The sequence below is a fragment of the Scyliorhinus torazame genome, chromosome 16, assembly GCF_047496885.1.
Source record: "Scyliorhinus torazame isolate Kashiwa2021f chromosome 16, sScyTor2.1, whole genome shotgun sequence".
NCBI lineage: Eukaryota > Metazoa > Chordata > Chondrichthyes > Carcharhiniformes > Scyliorhinidae > Scyliorhinus > Scyliorhinus torazame.
The window spans coordinates 21,855,930-21,875,133 of NC_092722.1; the positions used below are offsets into that span (position 1 = coordinate 21,855,930).

General features: G+C 57.4%; 1 protein-coding gene across 2 annotated transcripts in view; it reads left to right on the forward strand.

The window, feature by feature from the left end:
- plch2a (phospholipase C, eta 2a) overlaps positions 1 to 19,204 on the forward strand; it is a 268,571-nt gene that overhangs the window by 87,133 nt on the left and 162,234 nt on the right. For both annotated transcript variants that reach the window (XM_072478060.1, XM_072478059.1), the window contains 2 exons: positions 4,415 to 4,535; positions 6,088 to 6,259. In XM_072478060.1, the coding sequence (XP_072334161.1) occupies positions 4,415 to 4,535; positions 6,088 to 6,259 (293 nt within the window). The remainder of the gene's footprint in view (positions 1 to 4,414; positions 4,536 to 6,087; positions 6,260 to 19,204) is intronic.

Sequence of the window (19,204 nt, forward strand, 5' to 3'; positions counted from 1 at the left end):
CTCCACCACTTAAAACGTCCACGTTTTTAAAATGTGGCAGTCGTAGCTCAGGGTCTCTTGCCTCCGACAAAGAAGATTGTAGGTTTGAGCCCCATTCCACATAATCTCTAGGATGACGCTCCAGTGACGCACCGAGGAGTGCGCCCCTGTCCGAGGTGCTGACCTTCGGACAAGACATTAAACTGCAGCCGCGTTTGTCCTCTCAGGTTAATGTGAAAGATCCCACGGCACTATTTTGAAGAGGAGCAGGGGAGTTCTCCCTTGTGTCTTGGCCAACATTCATCCCTCAACGAACATCACTGCAAATAGATTACCTTGCTGTTTTTAGGAGGTTGCTTTGTGTCAATTGGTTGTCACGTTTCCTGTATTACAATAGTGACTGTATTGTAAAAATGTACTTTATTGGCTGTAAAGCACTTTGGGACATCCTGAAGCTAAAAAAGGTGCTATATAAATGGAGATCTTTCTTTCGTGTATAGTCCAAAAAGGGTAACCATTAATCTCAACATCAAAATTGCCGGTTAGACTGTCTTATGTTTATTTTGGGCAGAAACAGATCACGCAAGATGCAATGAAAAGAAGATTCTCTTTCTCTGCTGCCAACCGGTAGTTAAGGCAGTGAGGGAAAGTCTAAACACCAAATCAGAATATGTCATAGCATTGCCCTGTCGTCTCATGACACCTGACCCATTGCCAGTCGCAATTCCGAGGTGACAACGCTCCCCTGTTTCACAAAGAACTTATTACAATCGGCATTAATATTTCCATTATAACAGTCAGCACAGAATGGCTGCAATTTTATAAAAGTTAGAATTGTCATGAAAATAAATTGGCAACAGCTATCTTTACAACAGCTACTGAACGAACATGATAATCTTCTTTCCAAGTGAGTTTTTAAACAGAGTTTTATAAAGCAAAAACACAATGCAAACACAAAATATGTATTGGTTTTCAAGTGGCCCATTATAGTAACAGGAGCACAGCTGCAAACTATTGACACCGTATCAACGACACTGTATGCCGGTTACTGCCGAGCTGGTGGGAACTCGGCCGCATTTTGGGTTTTGGGCCAGTTTAGCTCAGTTGGCTGGACAGCTGGTTCGTGATGCAGAGCAAGGTCAACAGCGTGGGTTCAATTCCCGTACCGGCTGAGGTTACTCATGAAAGCCCCGCCTTCTCAACCTTGCCCCTCACCTGAGGTGTGGTGATCCTCAGGTTAATTCACCGCCAGTCAGCTCTCCCCCCTCAAAGGAGAAAGCAGCCTACGGTCATCAGGGATTATGGTGACTTTACTTACTTACTTTGGAATTCTTTTACTGGAGTTTCCAAGGAAAAGGATTCGGGGTGCAACGTTTGGGCAGGTTATTGGGGGGATTTTCCCTGGATACTTCAGGCGCTGAAGGACCTCCAAGATAGCCCAGGTGAGGTGTTGAGCTGCAAATCGGATTTGGACCACCTTTAGAATAAGGTGCCATTTTGGGAAAGGAGTTGTGGCTTGTGTTAAGAATGACCATTTGGGGATCGTTAAGCAGCTGATTGTTAATTAAAATGCCTGCTAATTCTGATTAATGAGTCTGCCCAGCCCTCTCCTAATAGAAACTAGGTGAACAGAGGAAAATAAGTCATAGCTGGGGATCGTGAGGGCTATAAAAAGCATTGGTCAGCTTTCACTACTCACCTGCTGTTGAAGATGTACTGACCCCACTTTGTTTGAAGAGGAGTTTCATGTCCAGCGATTTTCTGTGACACTTTGTTCAGGCTTATCGACATTTGCCCCAGAAATTCACTGAGGACGCAACCTGAAGAGAGTGTGAATGATGTGCTACTGCACCTCTTTGTACAACACAGGAGCCACCAGGACAAAGGGATTGGGAATTTACTAGGGGTCTCCCCCTTGGTCTAGAAGTTGAAAGGGAATAAATTAGACCAGGCAGAGCAGCACCCGCGGTCTCCATCCCCCCTGTGGGTACAGGACATCCTCTTCTTCTGAAGCTCCTCCACCAGAACCCTCAGAGCTGTGTCCGAGGGGCTGTGCACCCTCTCACTGGTCCTTGAAGCATCCTGAAACATCCTGTTGTGTTCCAGCCAACACATTTCACATCTCCAGTGGAAGAGGCTGTGTGTGGAGGCGACTTGTACCATCTGACACAAATTGCAATTAATCGGGCAGCACGGTGGCACAGTGGTTAGCACTGCTGCCTCACGGCGCCGAGGTCCCAGGTTCGATCCCAGCTCTGGGTCACTGTCCGTGTGGAGTTTCCGCATTGTCCCCGTGTTTGCGTGGATTTCGCCCCCACAACCCAAAAGATGTGCAGGCTAGGTGGATTGGCCACGCTAAATTGCCCCTATATTGGAAAAAATGAAATGGGTACTCTAAATTTTTTTTAAAATTGCAATTAATCAGTGCTTTAGTGCGACATCTTCAGGTATCAGGGCAGCTTATCCTCCCTGCTTTCTCATTTTTTCAAATAATTTAGAGTGCCCAATTATTTTTATTCCAATTAAGGGGCAATTTAGCGTGGCCAGTCCACCTACCCTGCACATCTTTGGGTTGTGGGGGCGAAACCCACTCAGACACGGGGAGAATGTGCAAACTCCACACGGACAGTGACCCAGAGCCGGGATTCGAACCCGGGTCCACAGCGCCGCAGTCCCAGTGCTAACCACTGCTTCATGTTCCGCCCACTCCCTGCTTTCTCTACCTTCCTCTCCTTTACTTTCCACTTCTTCTTTCTACCCTTCCGCCTCATTCTCCCCCCCCCTCTAATCACGATTATCACCAAACTTTTCATGTCTTAGCATTACACCCATCAGTGCAACTCCTCAAAACAATCCTCTCAAGCCAAGTGTATTCACAGCAACTTTTTGCACAATGGGACTGAGTTGACAGACATTCTAATGAGTTAAGCTTTGATGCTGTTCCCCACAGACAGTAATTATTAAATAATCCATAACAAATGGTCTCAATGATGGATAAACGCCTCACAAACCCTTTCTGAACTGAGGAAGTTTAGAAATTGTGTACCCAATTCATTTTCTTCCAATTAAGGGGCAATTTAACGTGGCCAATCCACCTACCCCGCACATCTTTGGGCTGTGGGGGTGAAACCCACGCAGACACGGGGAGAATGTGCAAACTCCACACGGACAGTGACCCAGGGCCAGGATTCGAACCCAGGTCCTCAGCGCCGCAGTCCCAGTGCTGTCCACTGCGCCACGTGCCGCCTGAATCTTCCGACTCTTAAGGCCTATGAATCATCTGAGCTCATGGTCCCCATGGTGACCAGTTGCCCTTTAGTATCTTGGTTCAAACCACTCAGCCCCTCCCAAACATTGTGTGGCCATCTGCAGTTTATGGGGCTGGATTCTCCGGACCCCCAGTTGCATGTTGCTTGGCCAGGCGGCGTTCCCATCCGGCTGCTTGTCAATGGGATTTCCCGTTGAAGCCACCTCATGTCACCGGGAAACGCAGGGGTGTGGGTGCGCTGCCGGCTGGAACAGAGGATCCCAACGGCCTTGATTCTAATTGTTAACTGCACCTGGCATCAGCTAGCTCAGCATAGACAACCCTCCACTTTCCTCTCCCTCGTCCCGCCACGCTCTCTACTCTTCCTCCCCACTTTCTCATTTTTTCAAATAAATTTAGAGTGCCCAATTATTTTTATTCCAATTAAAAGGCAATTTAGCTTCACCAATCTACCTAGCCTGCACATCTTTGGGTTGTGGGGGTGAAACCCACACAGACACGGGGAGAATGTGCAAACTCCACATGGACAGTGACCCAGGGCCAGGATCCGAACCAGGTCCTCAGCGCCGTAATTCCAGTGCTAACCACTGCGTCACACACCGCCCTTCAAATAGCCCTTTCAAGAAGCATGACTAGGACAAGTTGGTAGCCGTCAGATTGGGGAAGACGCTTGTCACCTCATTCATCAACTCACCTTCCAAGACATGGTTGAATGTTTCCAGTTCAGTCACCAGTTCAATATTGTTGGTAGCTTGGTGTTACAGCAACTTGCATTGATATAACACCTTGAATGTTGCAAGAAAGTGTCCAGTTGCTTCACAAGAGGGTCACCAAATAAAGGTTTTAGCCAAACTACAAGAGGCAAAAAGGAGCCACCAAAAGATTGATCAAAGAGTTCGGATTTAGGAGTTTCCTGAAAGAAGGCAGAGAGGTGGAGAGCTTGGGGCCCAGGCCGGGAAAGGTGCTGCCATCAATGGGGGGACGATTAAAATCGGGAATGCATGAGAGGCCACAAGAGGAGAGCAGATATTTCGAAGGGTTGTGGGGTTGGAGGAGGTCACAGAGGCGGTGAGAGTCGTTGCGTTGGAGGGTTTTGAAAACAAAGGGTTGTATTCAAGGTAGCTGCTGTAAACGGGGCCTTTTCTGAGTAATTATGTTGTCTTACAGTTGACTGTTGGGATGGACCAGACGGAGAACCCATTGTTCACCATGGGTACACACTCACCTCCAAGATCCTCTTCCGAGATGTGATCGAAACTATCAACAAATACGCCTTTGCGAAATCCGAGTGAGTGCTGAGATTATGATCTACGTCTCATGGCAGCAAACTAATGAAAAGAGCCAGTAGGCCCAATTTTAACAGAGGCTTCAAGTGATTTTCTTTTCTCACTGATCCATCATCACTCCAAGGACAGGTTTTGCACAGGGTTAGATACAGAGCAAAGCTCCCTCTACACTGTCCCCATCCAACACTCCCAGGACAGGTACAGCACGGGGTTAGATACAGAGTAAAGCTCCCTCCACACTGTCCCCATCAAATACTCCCAGGGACGGTACAGCACGGGGTTAGATACAGAGTAAAGCTCCCTCTACACTGTCCTATAAAACACTCCCAGGACAGATACAGCATGGGGTTAGATACAGAGTGAAGCTCCATCTACACTGTCCCCATCAAACACTCCCAGGACAGGTACAGCACACAGTTAGATACAGAGTAAAGCTCCCTCTACACTGTCCCCATCAAACACTCCCAGGACAGGTACAGCACGGGTTATATACAGAGTAAAGCTCCCTCTACACTGTCCCCATCAAACACTCCCAGGACAGATGCAGCACAGGGTTAGATACAGAGTAAAGCTCTCTCTACACTGTCCCCATCAAACACTCCCAGGACAGGTACAGCACGGGTTATATACAGAGTAAAGCTCCCTCTACACTGTCCCCATCAAACACTCCCAGGACAGATGCAGCACAGGGTTAGATACAGAGTAAAGCTCCCTCTACACTGTCCCCATCAAACACTCCCAGGGCAGGTACAGCACGGGGTTAGATACAGAGTAAAGCTCCCTCTACACTATTCCCATAAAACACTCCCAGGACAGGTACAGCACGGGGTTAGATACAGAGTAAAGCTCCCTCTACACTATTCCCATCAAACACTCCCAGGGCAGGTACAGCACGGGGTTAGATACAGCATGAAGCTCCCTCTACACTGTCCCCATCCAACACTCCCAGGACAGATGCAGCACAGGGTTAGATACAGAGTAAAGTTCCCTCTACACTGTCCCCATCAAACACTCCCAGGACAGGTACAGCACGGGGTTAGATACAGAGTAAAGCTCCCTCTACACTGTCCTATAAAACACTCCCAGGACAGGTACAGCACAGGGTTAGATACAGCGTGAAGCTCCCTCTACCTCAGCAACGAACCCCAGCCCCACCCTTCGAAGAGCAGCCCCAACAGTGTCAATGTGAAGTTGCCCACTTTCCACACCAGCCCTGTGGCATTGCTGAGCAACATTGGCCAGGATGTCCCGGTCCTGCCGGGACGAATGCGAACAGCCAGCCAAACATCCATTAACACCAGCGGGACAGGAAAACCCTGCCGGTGGACGGGGCTGGGAAATCCGAGCTGTGGGATGGAATTTCCCGGCTGTTCACGCCGGCGGGATATTCCGGTCCCACCGACGGCTCACGGGTTTCCCACTGACGAGGGGTGCTGTCGGTGGGAAATCCCGCTGGTGGGCCGCCTCCGTGGCGGGTTGCTTGCTGTATCCCGCCCATTGAGTTTTGACAGTTTTATAACTCTGCTGATCGTTCGGTTCGATTCTGAATTGCAGATACCCAGTCATCCTCTCCGTTGAAAACCATTGCAGCGTGCCCCAGCAGAAGAAGATGGCTCAGTGCCTGTGTGAGATCTTGGGTGACAAACTTGATGTTTCTTCAGAACATGAAGAAGACATGACTCAACTTCCTTCACCCGACAGCTTGAAGGGCAAGATCCTGGTGAAGGTACGCAGGCAATCAAATCTTCATTAATATTTACTGAGACTTGATGAGGCCATTATAAACATGTTTTTCATAGAGACTGATTGTAGCCTATTATGTTTTATCTGAATCCAATTTGAGGAAAAGAAAGCTGTCAATTTAATTATTTTCTGACGTTGCTACGGTAACATGGCCCTCCCACTCCCTCTGCCACAATTAAAGGGTTCTGTTTAACACAAATTATTTGCATTTATAAATTACCTTTCGTAGGCTCAGGGATCTTCGAACAACTTCACAGCCAGTGAGCTGCTGGTGGCCGTTGTACCGTAGGGAATGTGGTGGGCCTTTGTGAACAGCAGGTTTCAGTCCGGGACAATGACTCGGGGCGGCGGGATCTCGAGTCGCACTCGGAAAGCAGCGCAGCGTGGGCGGGAGTTGCCGGGAGATCCCTCCTCCCGGATAAAGCCGGCTCGCGAGATCTAACGCAATCTCAAGAGCTGTGAGTCCCTCCCATTGTGGGCGGGGTCACTCTCTGTAACCCAGTAACCCCACCCAACACTAAGGGCAATTTTGGACACCAAGGGAAATTTAGCATGGCCAACCCACCTAACCCGCACATCTTTGGACTGTGGGAGGAAACCGGAGCACCCGGAGGAAACCCACGCAGACACGGGGAGGATGTGCAAACTCCACACAGACAGTGACCCAAGCCGGGAATCGAACCTGTTGACCAGGACTTGGGGAGACCTGCCGTGCTTCTCTTCAGATAGTGTCAGAGTGTCCCTCCTGTGTAAGAGTGTTCCCGCTGCAATAGATTGGAAACTGAGAAATTGTTTCCACTTGTGGCTGAATCCAAAGCAAAGGGGCATGAATGTGAGATAGGTGCTAGCAAATCCATTAAAGAATTGTGGAGAGATTATGGACCAGGCTGTCACATGGAGTTTTTGATGCAGAGAGCATTGATGCATTTAATGAGAGGCGTGACGCCCAAGGGAGGAGGGAATAGAGAGGATCAAAAGCAAGGAGGTGATAGGGGTAGCTTCCAGATCACTCAGGGAGTCTGAGCTTTGTGGCAAGTTGTACACAAGTTGCAGTCTGGAGCTATGGATAGTAATGGCAGAGAATCCAACTGTTTTCTAGCAGAAGGCTGGCCAGGAATCGATCTCGTTTCTAGCCCCTGTCATTGGTGTGTGTTGGAAGGAATAACAGGTTTGGCTGCATTGCGAATGCACCTCCCCTTGGCCATCAAGTCCTGGGGCGAGACTCAAACCCAGAGCCTCTGACTCAGAGACAGGGATGCCCACTGCACCACAGAGCCGTCAAAGACAAAGTAGGAGGAGGTAAATAGAGTGGGAGGGGGCTTATATGAAGTGTGAAGACCAAATGGGCCATGTGCTAAACCTCTGGCTGTAAGTTCAATGTGGGGCTGAATTCCCCACTTTGCGACACCGGCAGTGAGATTCGCGTTCAGGCACAATGGACAAATCGCCTATTGTGCCCACATCGATTCTGTCACCATGCTCCGGTCCCTCACTGGCGATGTTATCGAAGTTTGCGCCCCATGCCAGCGGGTCCAAGCAAAACCATCATTTGCATGGATTTCAATATCATTCATGGCTTGGCACTTCATGCCCCACCCCTCTGTGATATTCCACCCCTCTGCAATGCCCCACTCCTCTGTGATACTCCACCCCTCTGCAATGCCCCACCCCTCTGTGATGCCCCACCCCTCTGCGATGCCCCACCCCTCTGCGATGCTCCACCCCTCTGCAATGCCCCACCCCTCTGTGATGCCCCACCCCTTTGCGATGCCTCACCCCTCTGCCATGGCCCATCCCTCTGCAATGCTCCGCCCCTCTGTGATGCTCCACCCCACTGTCATGCTCCACCGCTCTGTGATGCCCCACCCCTCTGTGATGCCCCACCCCTCTGTGATGCCCCACCCCCTGCAATGCTCCGCCCCTCTGCAATGCTCTGCCCCTCTGTGATGCCCCACCCCTCTGTGATGCTCCACCCCTCTGTGATGCTCCACCCCTCTGTGAGGCCCCACCCCTCTGTGATGCCCCACCCCTCTGCGATGCCCCACCCCTCTGCAATTCCCCACCCCTCTGCAATTCCCCACCCCTCTGTGATGCCCCACCCCTCTGTGATGCCCCACCCTCTGCGATGCCCCACCCCTCTGCAATGCTCCGCCCCTCTCCAATGCTCCGCCCCTCTGTGATGCTCCACCCCTCTGTCATACTCCACCCCTCTGTGATGCCCCACCCCTCTGTGATGCCCCACCCCTCTGCAATGCTCAGCCCCTCTGCAATGCTCTGCCCCTCTGCAATGCTCCGCCCCTCTGTGATGCTCCACCCCTCTGCGATGCCCCACCCCTCTGTGATGCTCCACCCCTCTGTGATGCCCCACCCCTCTGTGATGCCCCACCCCTCTGCAATGCTCAGCCCCTCTGCAATGCTCTGCCCCACTGTGATGCTCCACCCCTCTATCATGCTCCACCCCTCTGTGATGCCCCACCCCTCTGCAATGCTCCGCCCCTCTGTGATGCCCTGCCCCTCTGTGATGCTCTGCCCCTCTGCAATGCTCCGCCCCTCTGTCATGCTCCACCCCTCTGTGATGCCCCACCCCTCTGTGATGCCCCACCCCTCTGCAATGCTCAGCCCCTCTGCAATGCTCCGCCCCTCTGTGATGCTCTGCCCCTCTGTCATGCTCCGCCCCTCTGTCATGCTCCACCCCTCTGTGATGCCCCACCCCTCTGTGATGCCCCACCCCTCTGCAATGCTCAGCCCCTCTGCAATTCTCTGCCCCTCTGCAATGCTCCGCCCCTCTGTGATGCTCCACCCCTCTGTCATGCTCCACCCCTCTGTGATGCCCCACCCCTCTGCAATGCTCCGCCCCTCTGTGATGCTCTGCCCCTCTGCAATGCTCCGCCCCTCTGTCATGCTCCACCCCTCTGTGATGCCCCACCCCTCTGCAATGATCTGCCCCTCTGCAATGCTTGCCCCTCTGTGATGCTCCATCCCTCTGTGATGCTCCACCGCTCTGTGATGCCCCATCCCCCATGATGCTCCGCCCCTCTGCAATGCTCTGCGCCTCGGTGATGCTCCACCCCTCTGTGGTGCCCCACCCCTGCATGATGCTCCACCCCTCTGTGATGCCCCAACCCTCTGCGATGCCCCACCCCTCTGTGATGCCCCAGCCCTCTGCGATGCCCCACCCCTCTGTGATGCCCCACCCTTCTGCAATGCTCCACCCCTCAGTGATGCTCCACCCCTCTGTGATGCCCCACCCCTGCATGATGCTCCACCCCTGCATGATGCTCCACCCCTCTGTGATGCCCCAACCCTCTGCGATGCCCCACCCCTCTGTGATGCTCCACCCCTCTGTGATGCCCCACACCTCCATGATGCTCCGCCCCTCTGCAATGCTCCGCCCCTCTGTGATGCTCCACCCCTCTGTGATGCTCCACCCCGCCATGATGCTTCGCCCCACTGCAATGCTCCGCCCCTCTGTGATGCTCCACCCCTCTGTGATGCCCCACCCCTCCATGATGCCCCACTCCTCCGTGATGCCCCACTCCTCTGTGATGCCACACTCCTCTGTGATGCCCCACCCCTCCGCGATGCTCCACCCCGCCACAATGCCCCACCCCTCTGCGATGCCCCACCCCTCCGTGATGCCCCACCCCTCCGCAATGCCCCACCCCTCTGCGATGCTCCACCCCTCCGCGATGCCCCACCCCTCCGCGATGCCCCACCCCTCCGCGATGCTCCACCGCTCCGCGATGCCCCACCCCTCTGCGGTGCCCCACCCCTCCGCGATGCCCCACCCCTCTGCGATGCCCCACCCCTCTGCGGTGCCCCACCCCTCCGCGATGCCCCACCCCTCTGCGATGCCCCACCCCTCCGCGATGTTCCGCCCCTCCGCGATGCTCCGCCCCTCCGCGATGCTCCGCCCCTCATACATTGCCAGGCTTGCTGGAGGGTGGCTGCCTGGGCCAGGGGCAGCAGCAGGGAACAACTTGGTGCCAAGTCAGTGAAATCGGGGTATCCCCCACGGCATTGGGGTGGCCTGGCTCAGATCACCATTGCTGCAGCATGTTATTAAAACACATCCCTTAAGGGCTACTAACAGTCTCCTGACTGCTCCCTCTGCTGCCTGCTGAATCTGCTGACTGCTCACTGTATCCTGTGAACGTTCCGAGAGCCTCTGGTAATATGGGAGCCCACCCAGGCCACCCCTCTGGAAACCCTCAGAGCCCAGCTGAATCAGCAAGGGCATGGGCGTGGCGAACTCAATCAATCACGCATCAGGTGTTGGCACTCCTTAGAAGGGATGCCCACCTGCAGAGGAAGCAGAGGATTAGCAGAGCTCACCCCAAACAAAGGACACCTGCAACGTGGCCTTTGGAACCCTTCCTGGGTCTCTGACCCTCTCAGGGCAGAGGCTTCACCAACCCCCACCCCTCAGGATCACCCTGGGGAAGAGGTTGTCCCTCCTCTCCTCATTGGCATCGAGCAGTGCGTCCAGCTGGGACTCCCGTAATTGGGGACAGGTCTTCTCTGAGCCATCTCCGTGGCTGCAATGAGTGTGTGGTGCTGAGGCGCTGAGGACCCGGGTTCGAATCCCGGCTCTGGGTCACTGTCCGTGTGGAGTTTGCACATTCCCCCCGTGTCTGCGTGGGCTTCATTCCTACAACCCAAAGATGTGCAGGGTAGGTGGATTGGCCACGCTAAATTGCCCCTTAATTGGGAAAATATAATAATTGGGTACTCTAAATTTATTTTTTTAAATGAGTGTGTGGTGAGTGGAGCGCTTAAAAACAGCTGCCGCTGTCAGGGTCTTGACCGCTAATTCCCTGGACCAGTGCCGCTGTCAGTGTCTTGACCACTAATTCCCGGCCCCAGTGGTTACACAGCCTGTGGGCCAGGAACTGTTTCCAATTCTCACGGGCAGAATGCTGGCCCATTTCCTGAATCGCAGAACGAATAGTGTCCCCAACAGAAACGCGAATCGCACGCTGTTCAATCCAGCCGGAACACTGAGGGCGCGATCCTACGGCGAGGCAGGTGGCACTGCCAGTTGGGAGGGGCATTGCCAGGTTGGCACTGCCAAGGTGCCAAGCTGGCATTTTCAGCACATGCACGATTGGCCCGGGGTTGCCCGATGTGGGTGTTGAGGAGGTGAGCCGAGGACCATCCCATAATGTGTTCTGGCTGGGGGGGTGGAGGGGGTAGGTTAGGGAATTTTCCAGCGTCCCAATCTCTCGCTACAATGGGGAGATGTGGCGTGCGGAGCTCCCCACTGCACAAACTGGGGCTGTGTGTGGCCTAGCTCGCACGATCCCCGTTTAAGCCCCTTATTCCAAGCGAGTCGGTAGAATAGCCTGTGAGTGCCGGGAAACATGCTCACTAGAGGAGTTTGTTCCCATTTGGGAAGATTGTACCCTGAGTTTGCCAAATGGAGAATCCGGGCTGTAACGACATCTTGGGCGAAATTCTCCGGAAACGGCGCGATGTCCGCCGACTGGCGCCCAAAACGGCGCAAATCAGACGGGCATCGCGCCGCCCCAGAGGTGCGGAATGCTCCGCATCTTTGGGGGCCGAGCCCCAACATTGAGGGGCTAGGCCGGCGCCGGAGGAATTTCCGCCCCGCCAGCTGGCGGAAAACGGGCAAAATTCTCCGACCCTCCGCCGGGTCGGAGAATCGCCGGGGGCTGGTGTGAATACCGCCCCCGCCGGTTGCCGAAGTCTCCGGCACCAGAGATTTGGCGGGGGCGGGAATTGCGCCGCGCCGGTTGGCAGGGCCCCCCCCGCGCGATTCTCCGGCCCGGATGGGCCGAAGTCCCGCCGCTAAAATGCCTGTCCCGCCGGCGTAAATTAAACCACCTACCTTACCGGCAGGACAAGGCGGCGCGGGCGGGCTCCGGGGTCCTGGGCGATCTGGCCCCGGGGGGTGCCCCCAAGGTGGCCTGGCCCGCGATCGGGGCCCACCGATCCACGGGCGGGCCTGTGCCGTGGGGCACTCTTTCCCTTCCGCCTCCGCCACGGCCTCCACCATAGCGGAGGCGGAAGAGACTCCCTCCACAGCGCATGCGCGGGAATGCTGTCAGCGGTCGCTGACGCTCCCGCGCATGCGCCGCCCGGAAATGTCATTTCCGCGCCAGCTGGCGAGGCACCAAAGGCCTTTTCCGCCAGCTGGCGGGGCGGAAATTCGTCCGGCGCCGACCTAGCCCCTCAATGTTGGGGCATTCCGCACCTTTGAGGCGGCGCGATGCCCGTCTGATTTGCGCCGTTTTGGGCGCCAGTCGGCGGACATCGCGTTGTTTCCGGAGAATTTCGCCCAAGGCCTATGTTGCCCCGCCAGCGGGCAGCGCATGCGCGGGAGCGTCAGCGGCCGCTGACAGCATTCCCGCGCATGCGCAGTGGAGGGAGTCTCTTCCGCCTCCGCCATGGTGGAGACCGTGGCGGAGGCGGAAGGGAAAGAATGCCCCCACGGCACAGGCCCGCCCGCGGATCGGTGGGCCCCGATCGCGGGCCAGACCACCGTGGGGGCACCCCCCGGGGCCAGATCGCCCCGCGACCCCCCCCAGGACCCCGGAGCCCGCCCGCGCCGCCTTGTCCCGCCGGTAAGGTAGGTGATTTAATTTACGCCGGCGGGACAGGCATTTTAGCGGCGGGACTTCGGCCCACCCGGGCCGGAGAATCGAGCGGGGGGGCCCACCAACCGGCACGGCGCGATTCCCGCCCCCGCCGAATATCCGGTGCCGGAGACTTCGGCAACTGGCGGGGGCGGTATTCACGGTAGCCCCTGGCGATTCTCCAACCCGGCGGGGGGTCGGAGAATTTCGCCCCTTCTTCTCGTAATAAAGCCCAGTCTGAATGTCCTTGTTGTTGATTCACCAATCAATGAATTCAATGCAATCTCTCAATATGCTGCCCCTTAATCCGACTCACGCCCTGAGTGATGTTCCCTGGTGATTTGTTCAACACTTTAATTATTCTTTTATCATGAATTTCTTCTTGACTTCCTTATTTAACATTCAACACACAAATCACCCAGCGTCCTTCTGTAGCCATAATGTCCGTTGTCTCGCGCATGGCTGGCAGACAAATGATCTTGATGAGATGGAGATGAGTATGGGAGAGACAATGAGATGTCTTAGAGGTTGACTGTAACTCTTTGAGCTACTTCATCCGGTCTAAATCAGGCAGCGCTGGAGAGATTGGGGACACGTTTGATTGATGACCAAACCTCTGGGCTGATGTAAATTTCGCATGTAATGAAATTGATTCCCAAAAAAAATTGGGTCGTTTAAGCAAAGTGCTTTTTAATAGAAACAAGGCGATTCTATTTCCCTACAATGTTACAACAATGATACAATGAAGAATGCAGTGAGCCAGATTGTTATATGTTGCTGAATCTTATCTCATTTTTAATGGTTTGATTTCTCTCCAGTTTCCCTGCCCCGCACCATTCCCCATTATCCTCCTGCCAAGCAGGGCAATGTCCCAGCACTTTCTAGCTGGCTGGTCTTTCTGGCTGAAGCCCAGACAGTGAGTCACATTCACCCCTCTGCTCTTGCACCGACATTGGCTTCTGACTAATCAAGACCTTGATTTTGAAGTTCTCACCCTTTGTTTTCAAATCCCTCAGTGGACTCGTCCCTTCCCTATTTCTGCAAATGTCTCCAACCCTACAGCCCTTTGGGATTCCTGCTCCCTCACCCCTAATTCTAAACTCTTGTTTATCCCTGATCTTAACCGATCCACCATTTGAGGCCATGCCTTCTGTTGCCAGTGTTTATCAAATTAGTTTGCTCAGGGCCCAGATTTACCAACCGGCCGACCTTCGCGACCCACGCTGGCCGACCTTCGCCACCCACGCTGGCCGACCTTCGCGACCCACGCCGGCCAACCTTCGCCACCCACGCCGGCCGACCTTCGCGACCCACGCCGGCCAACCTTCGCGACCCACGCTGGCCGACCTTCGTGACCCACGCCGGCCTACCTTCGCCACCCACGCTGGCCAACCTTCGCGACCCACGCTGGCCGACCTTCGTGACCCACGCTCCGGCCGACCTTCGCGACCCACGCCGGCCGACCTTCGCGACCCACGCCGGCCGACCTTCGCAACCCACGCCGGCCGACCTTCGCGACCCACGCCGGCCAACCTTCGCGAGCCAAGCCGGTCGACCTTCGCGACCCACGTCCGCCGACCTTCGCGACCCATGCCGGCCGTCCTTCGTGACCCACGTCGGCCAACCTTCGCGACACACGCCGGCCGACCTTCGCGACCCACGCCGGCCGACCTTCGCGACACACGCCGGCTGACCTTCGCGACCCACGCCGGCCGACCTTCGCGACACACGCCGGTCGACCTTCGCGACCCACGCCGGCCGACCTTCGCGACACTTCGCGACCCACGCAGGCCGACCTTCGTGACCCACGCAGGCCGACCTTCGCGACCCACGCAGGCCGACCTTCGCGACCCACGCAGGCCGACCTTCGCGACCCACGCTGGCCGACCTTCGTGACCCACGCAGGCCGACCTTCGCGACCCACGCAGGCCGACCTTCGTGACCCACGAAGACCGCTCCCCTCACACCGCTCCCCTAACACCATGCGCCTAACACCGCTCCCCTAACACCGGGCCATTAACACCCGCTCCGCTAACACTGCGCCCCTAACACCGCGCCCCTAACACCGCTCCCCTAACACCATGCGCCTAACACCGCTCCCCTAACACCGCGCCATTAACACCCGCTCCGCTAACACTGCGCCCCTAACACCGCTCGCCTAACACCGCTCCCCTTACACCGCTCCCCTAACACCGCTCCCCTAACACCGCGCGATTAACACCCGCTCCGCTAACACCGCTCGCCTAACACCGCTCGCCTAACACCGCTCGCCTAACACCGCTCCCCTTACACCGCTCCCCTAACACCGCTCCCCTCACACCGCTCCCCTAACACCGCTCCCCTAACACCGCTCCCCTAACACCGCTCGCCTAACACCGCTCCCCTAACACCGCTCGCCTATCACCGCTCCCCTAACACCGCTCCCCTAACACCGCTCCCCTAACACCGCTCCCCTAACACCGCTCCCCTAACACCGCTCCGCTAACACCGCTCCCCTAACACCGCGCCCCTAACACCGCTCCCCGAACACCGCTCCCCTCACACCGCTCCCCTAACACCGCTCCCCTAACACCGCTCCGCTAACACCGCTCGCCTAACACCGCTCGCCTAACACCGCTCGCCTAACACCGCTCCCCTTACACCGCTCCCCTAACACCGCTCGCCTAACACCGCTCGCCTAACACCGCTCGCCTAACACCGCTCCCCTTACACCGCTCCCCTAACACCGCTCCCCTAACACCGCTCGCCTAACACCGCTCGCCTAACAATGCACCCCTAACACCGCTCGCCTAACACTGCACCCCTAACACCACACCCCTAACACCGCTTCCCTAACACCGCTCCGCTAACACCGCTCCGCTAACACCGCTCCCCTAACACCGCTCCGCTAACACCGCTCCCCTAACACCGCTCCCCTAACAGCGCTCCCCTAACAGCGCTCCCCTAACACCGCGCCCCTAACACCGCTCCCGTAACACCGCTCCCCTAACACCGCGGCCCGAACACCGCTCCCATAACACCGCGCCCCGAACACCGCTCCCTAACACCGCCCCCCTAACACCGCTCCCCTAACACCACGCCCCTAACACCGCGCCCCTAACACCGCTCCCCTAACACCGCGCCCCTAACATCACGCCCCTAACACCGCTCCCCTAACACCGCTCCCCTAACACCGCGTCCCTAACACCGCTCCCGTAACACCGCGCCCCTAACACCGCTCCCGTAACACCGCTCCCCTAACACCGCTCCCGTAACACCGCGCCCCTAACACCGCTCCCGTAACACCGCTCCCGTAACACCGCGCCCCTAACATCGCGCCCCTAACACCGCTCCCGTAACACCGCTCCCCTAACACCGCGCCCCTAACACCGCGCCCCTAACACCGCGCCCCTAACACCGCTCCCCGAACACCGCGCCCCTAACACCGCTCCCCTAACAGCGGTCCCCTAACACCGCTCCCGTAACACCGCTCCCCTAACACCGCGCCCCTAACACCGCTCCCCTAACAGCGGTCCCCTAACAGCGCTCCCCTAACACCGCTCGCCTAACACCGCTCTCCTAACACTGCGTCCCTAACACCGCGCCATTAACACCCGCTCCGCTAACACTGCGCCCCTAACACCGCTCGCCTAACACCGCTCCCCTAACACCGCGTCCCTAACACCGCGCCATTAACACCCGCTCCCCTTACACCGCTCCCCTAACACCGCTCCCCTAACACCGCGCGATTAACACCCGCTCCGCTAACACCGCTCCCTAACACCGCTCGCCTAACACCGCTCGCCTAACACCGCTCGCCTAACACCGCTCCCCTAACACCGCTCCCCTAACACCGCTCCCCTAACACCGCTCCCCTAACACCGCTCCCCGAACACCGCTCCCCTAACACCGCTCCCCTAACACTGCTCGCCTAACACCGCTCCCCTAACACAGCTCCCCTAACACCGCTCACCTAACACCGCTCCCCTTACACCGCTCCCCTAACACCGCTCCCCGAACACCGCTCGCCTAACACCGCTCGCCTAACAATGCACCCCTAACACCGCTCGCCTAACACCACACCCCTAACACCGCTTCCCTAACACCGCTCCGCTAACACCGCTCCGCTAACACCGCTCCCCTAACACCGCTCCGCTAACACCGCTCCCCTAACACCGCGCCCCTAACACCGCTCCCCTAACACCGCCTCCCTAACACCGCTCCCCTAACACCGCGCCCCTAGCACCGCGCCCCTAACACCGCTCCCCTAACAGCGCTCCCCTAACAGAGCTCCCCTAACACCGCGCCCCTAACACCGCTCCCGTAACACCGCTCCCCTAACACCGCGGCCCGAACACCGCTCCCATAACACCGCGCCCCGAACACCGCTCCCTAACACCGTCCCCTAACACCGCTCCCCTAACACCGCTCACCTAACACCGCGCCCCGAACACCGCTCCCCTAACACCGCGCCCCTAACACCGCGCCCCTAACACCGCTCCCCTAACACCGCTCCCCTAACATCGCGCCCCTAACACCGCTCCCCTAACACCGCTCCCCTAACACCGCGTCCCTAACACCGCTCCCGTAACACCGCGCCCCTAACACCGCTCCCCTAACACCGCGGCCCGAACACCGCTCCCATAACACCGCGCCCCGAACACCGCTCCCTAACACCGTCCCCCTAACACCGCTCCCCTAACACCGCTCACCTAACACCGCGCCCCTAACACCGCTCCCCTAACACCGCGCCCCTAACACCGCGCCCCTAACACCGCTCCCCTAACACCGCTCCCCTAACATCGCGCCCCTAACACCGCTCCCCTAACACCGCGTCCCTAACACCGCTCCCGTAACACCGCTCCCCTAACACCGCTCCCCTAACACCGCGCCCCTAACACCGCTCCCCTAACACCGCGCCCCTAACACCGCTCCCGTAACACCGCTCGCCTAACACCGCTCTCCTAACACCGCGCCCCTAACACCGCTCCCCTAACACCGCGCCCCTAACACCGCTCCCGTAACACCGCTCGCCTAACACCGCTCTCCTAACACCGCTCCCCTAACACCGCGCCCCTAACACCGCTCCCGTAACACCGCTCGCCTAACACCGCTCTCCTAACACCGCGCCCCTAACACCGCTCCCGTAACACCGCTCGCCTAACACCGCTCCCCTAACACCGCGCCCCTAACACCGCTCCCCTAACACCGCTCGCCTAACACCGCTCCCCTAACACCGCGCCCCTAACACCGCGCCCCTAACACCGCGCCCCTAACACCGCGCCCCTAACACCGCGCCCCTAACACCGCTCCCCTAACACCGCGCCCCTAACACCGCTCCCCTAACAGCGGTCCCCTAACACCGCTCCCGTAACACCGCTCCCCTAACACCGCGCCCCGAACACCGCTCCCCTAACAGCGGTCCCCTAACACCGCTCCCCTAACACCGCTCGCCTAACACCGCTCCCCTAACACCGCTCGCCTAACACCGCTCCCCTAACACCTCTCCCCTAACAGCGCTCCCCTAACACCGCTCCCCTAACACCGCTCGCCTAACACCGCTCCCCTAACACCGCGTCCCCTAACACCGCGTCCCTAACACCGCGTCCCCTCACACCGCGTCCCTAACACCGCTCGCCTAACACCGCTCCCCTAACACCGCTCCCCTAACACCGCGTCCCCTAACACCGCGTCCCTAACACCGCTCGTCTAACACCGCTCGCCTAACACCGCGCCCCTAACGCCGCTCCCCTAACACCGCTCCCCTAACACCGCTCGCCTAACACCGCCCCCCTAACACTGCTCCCCTAACATCGCTCCTCTAACATCGCTCCCCTAACACCGCTCCCCGAACACCGCTCCCCGAACAGCGCTCCCCTAACACCGCCCCCCTAACACCGCTCCCCGAACACCGCTCCCCTAACAGCGCTCCCTAACACCGCTCCCGTAACACCGCCCCCCTAACACCGCTCCCCGAACACCGCTCCCCTAACAGCGCTCCCCTAACACCGCCCCCCTAACACCGCTCCCCGAACACCGCTCCCCGAACACCGTTCCCGTAACAGCGCTCCCCTAACACCTCTCCCCTAACAGTGCGCCCCTAACGCCGCGCCCCTAACACCGCGCCACTGACACCGCCCCCTAACACCGCTCCCCTAACACCGTTCCCCTAACACCGTTCCTCTAACACCGCTCCCCTAACAGCGCTCCCCTAACACCGCGCCCCTAACACCGCCTCCCCAACACCGCTCCCTTAACACTGCGCCGCTAACACCGCTCCCCTAACACCTCTCCCCTAACACCGCTCCCCGAACACCGCTCCCCTAACACCGCTCCCCTAACACCGCTCG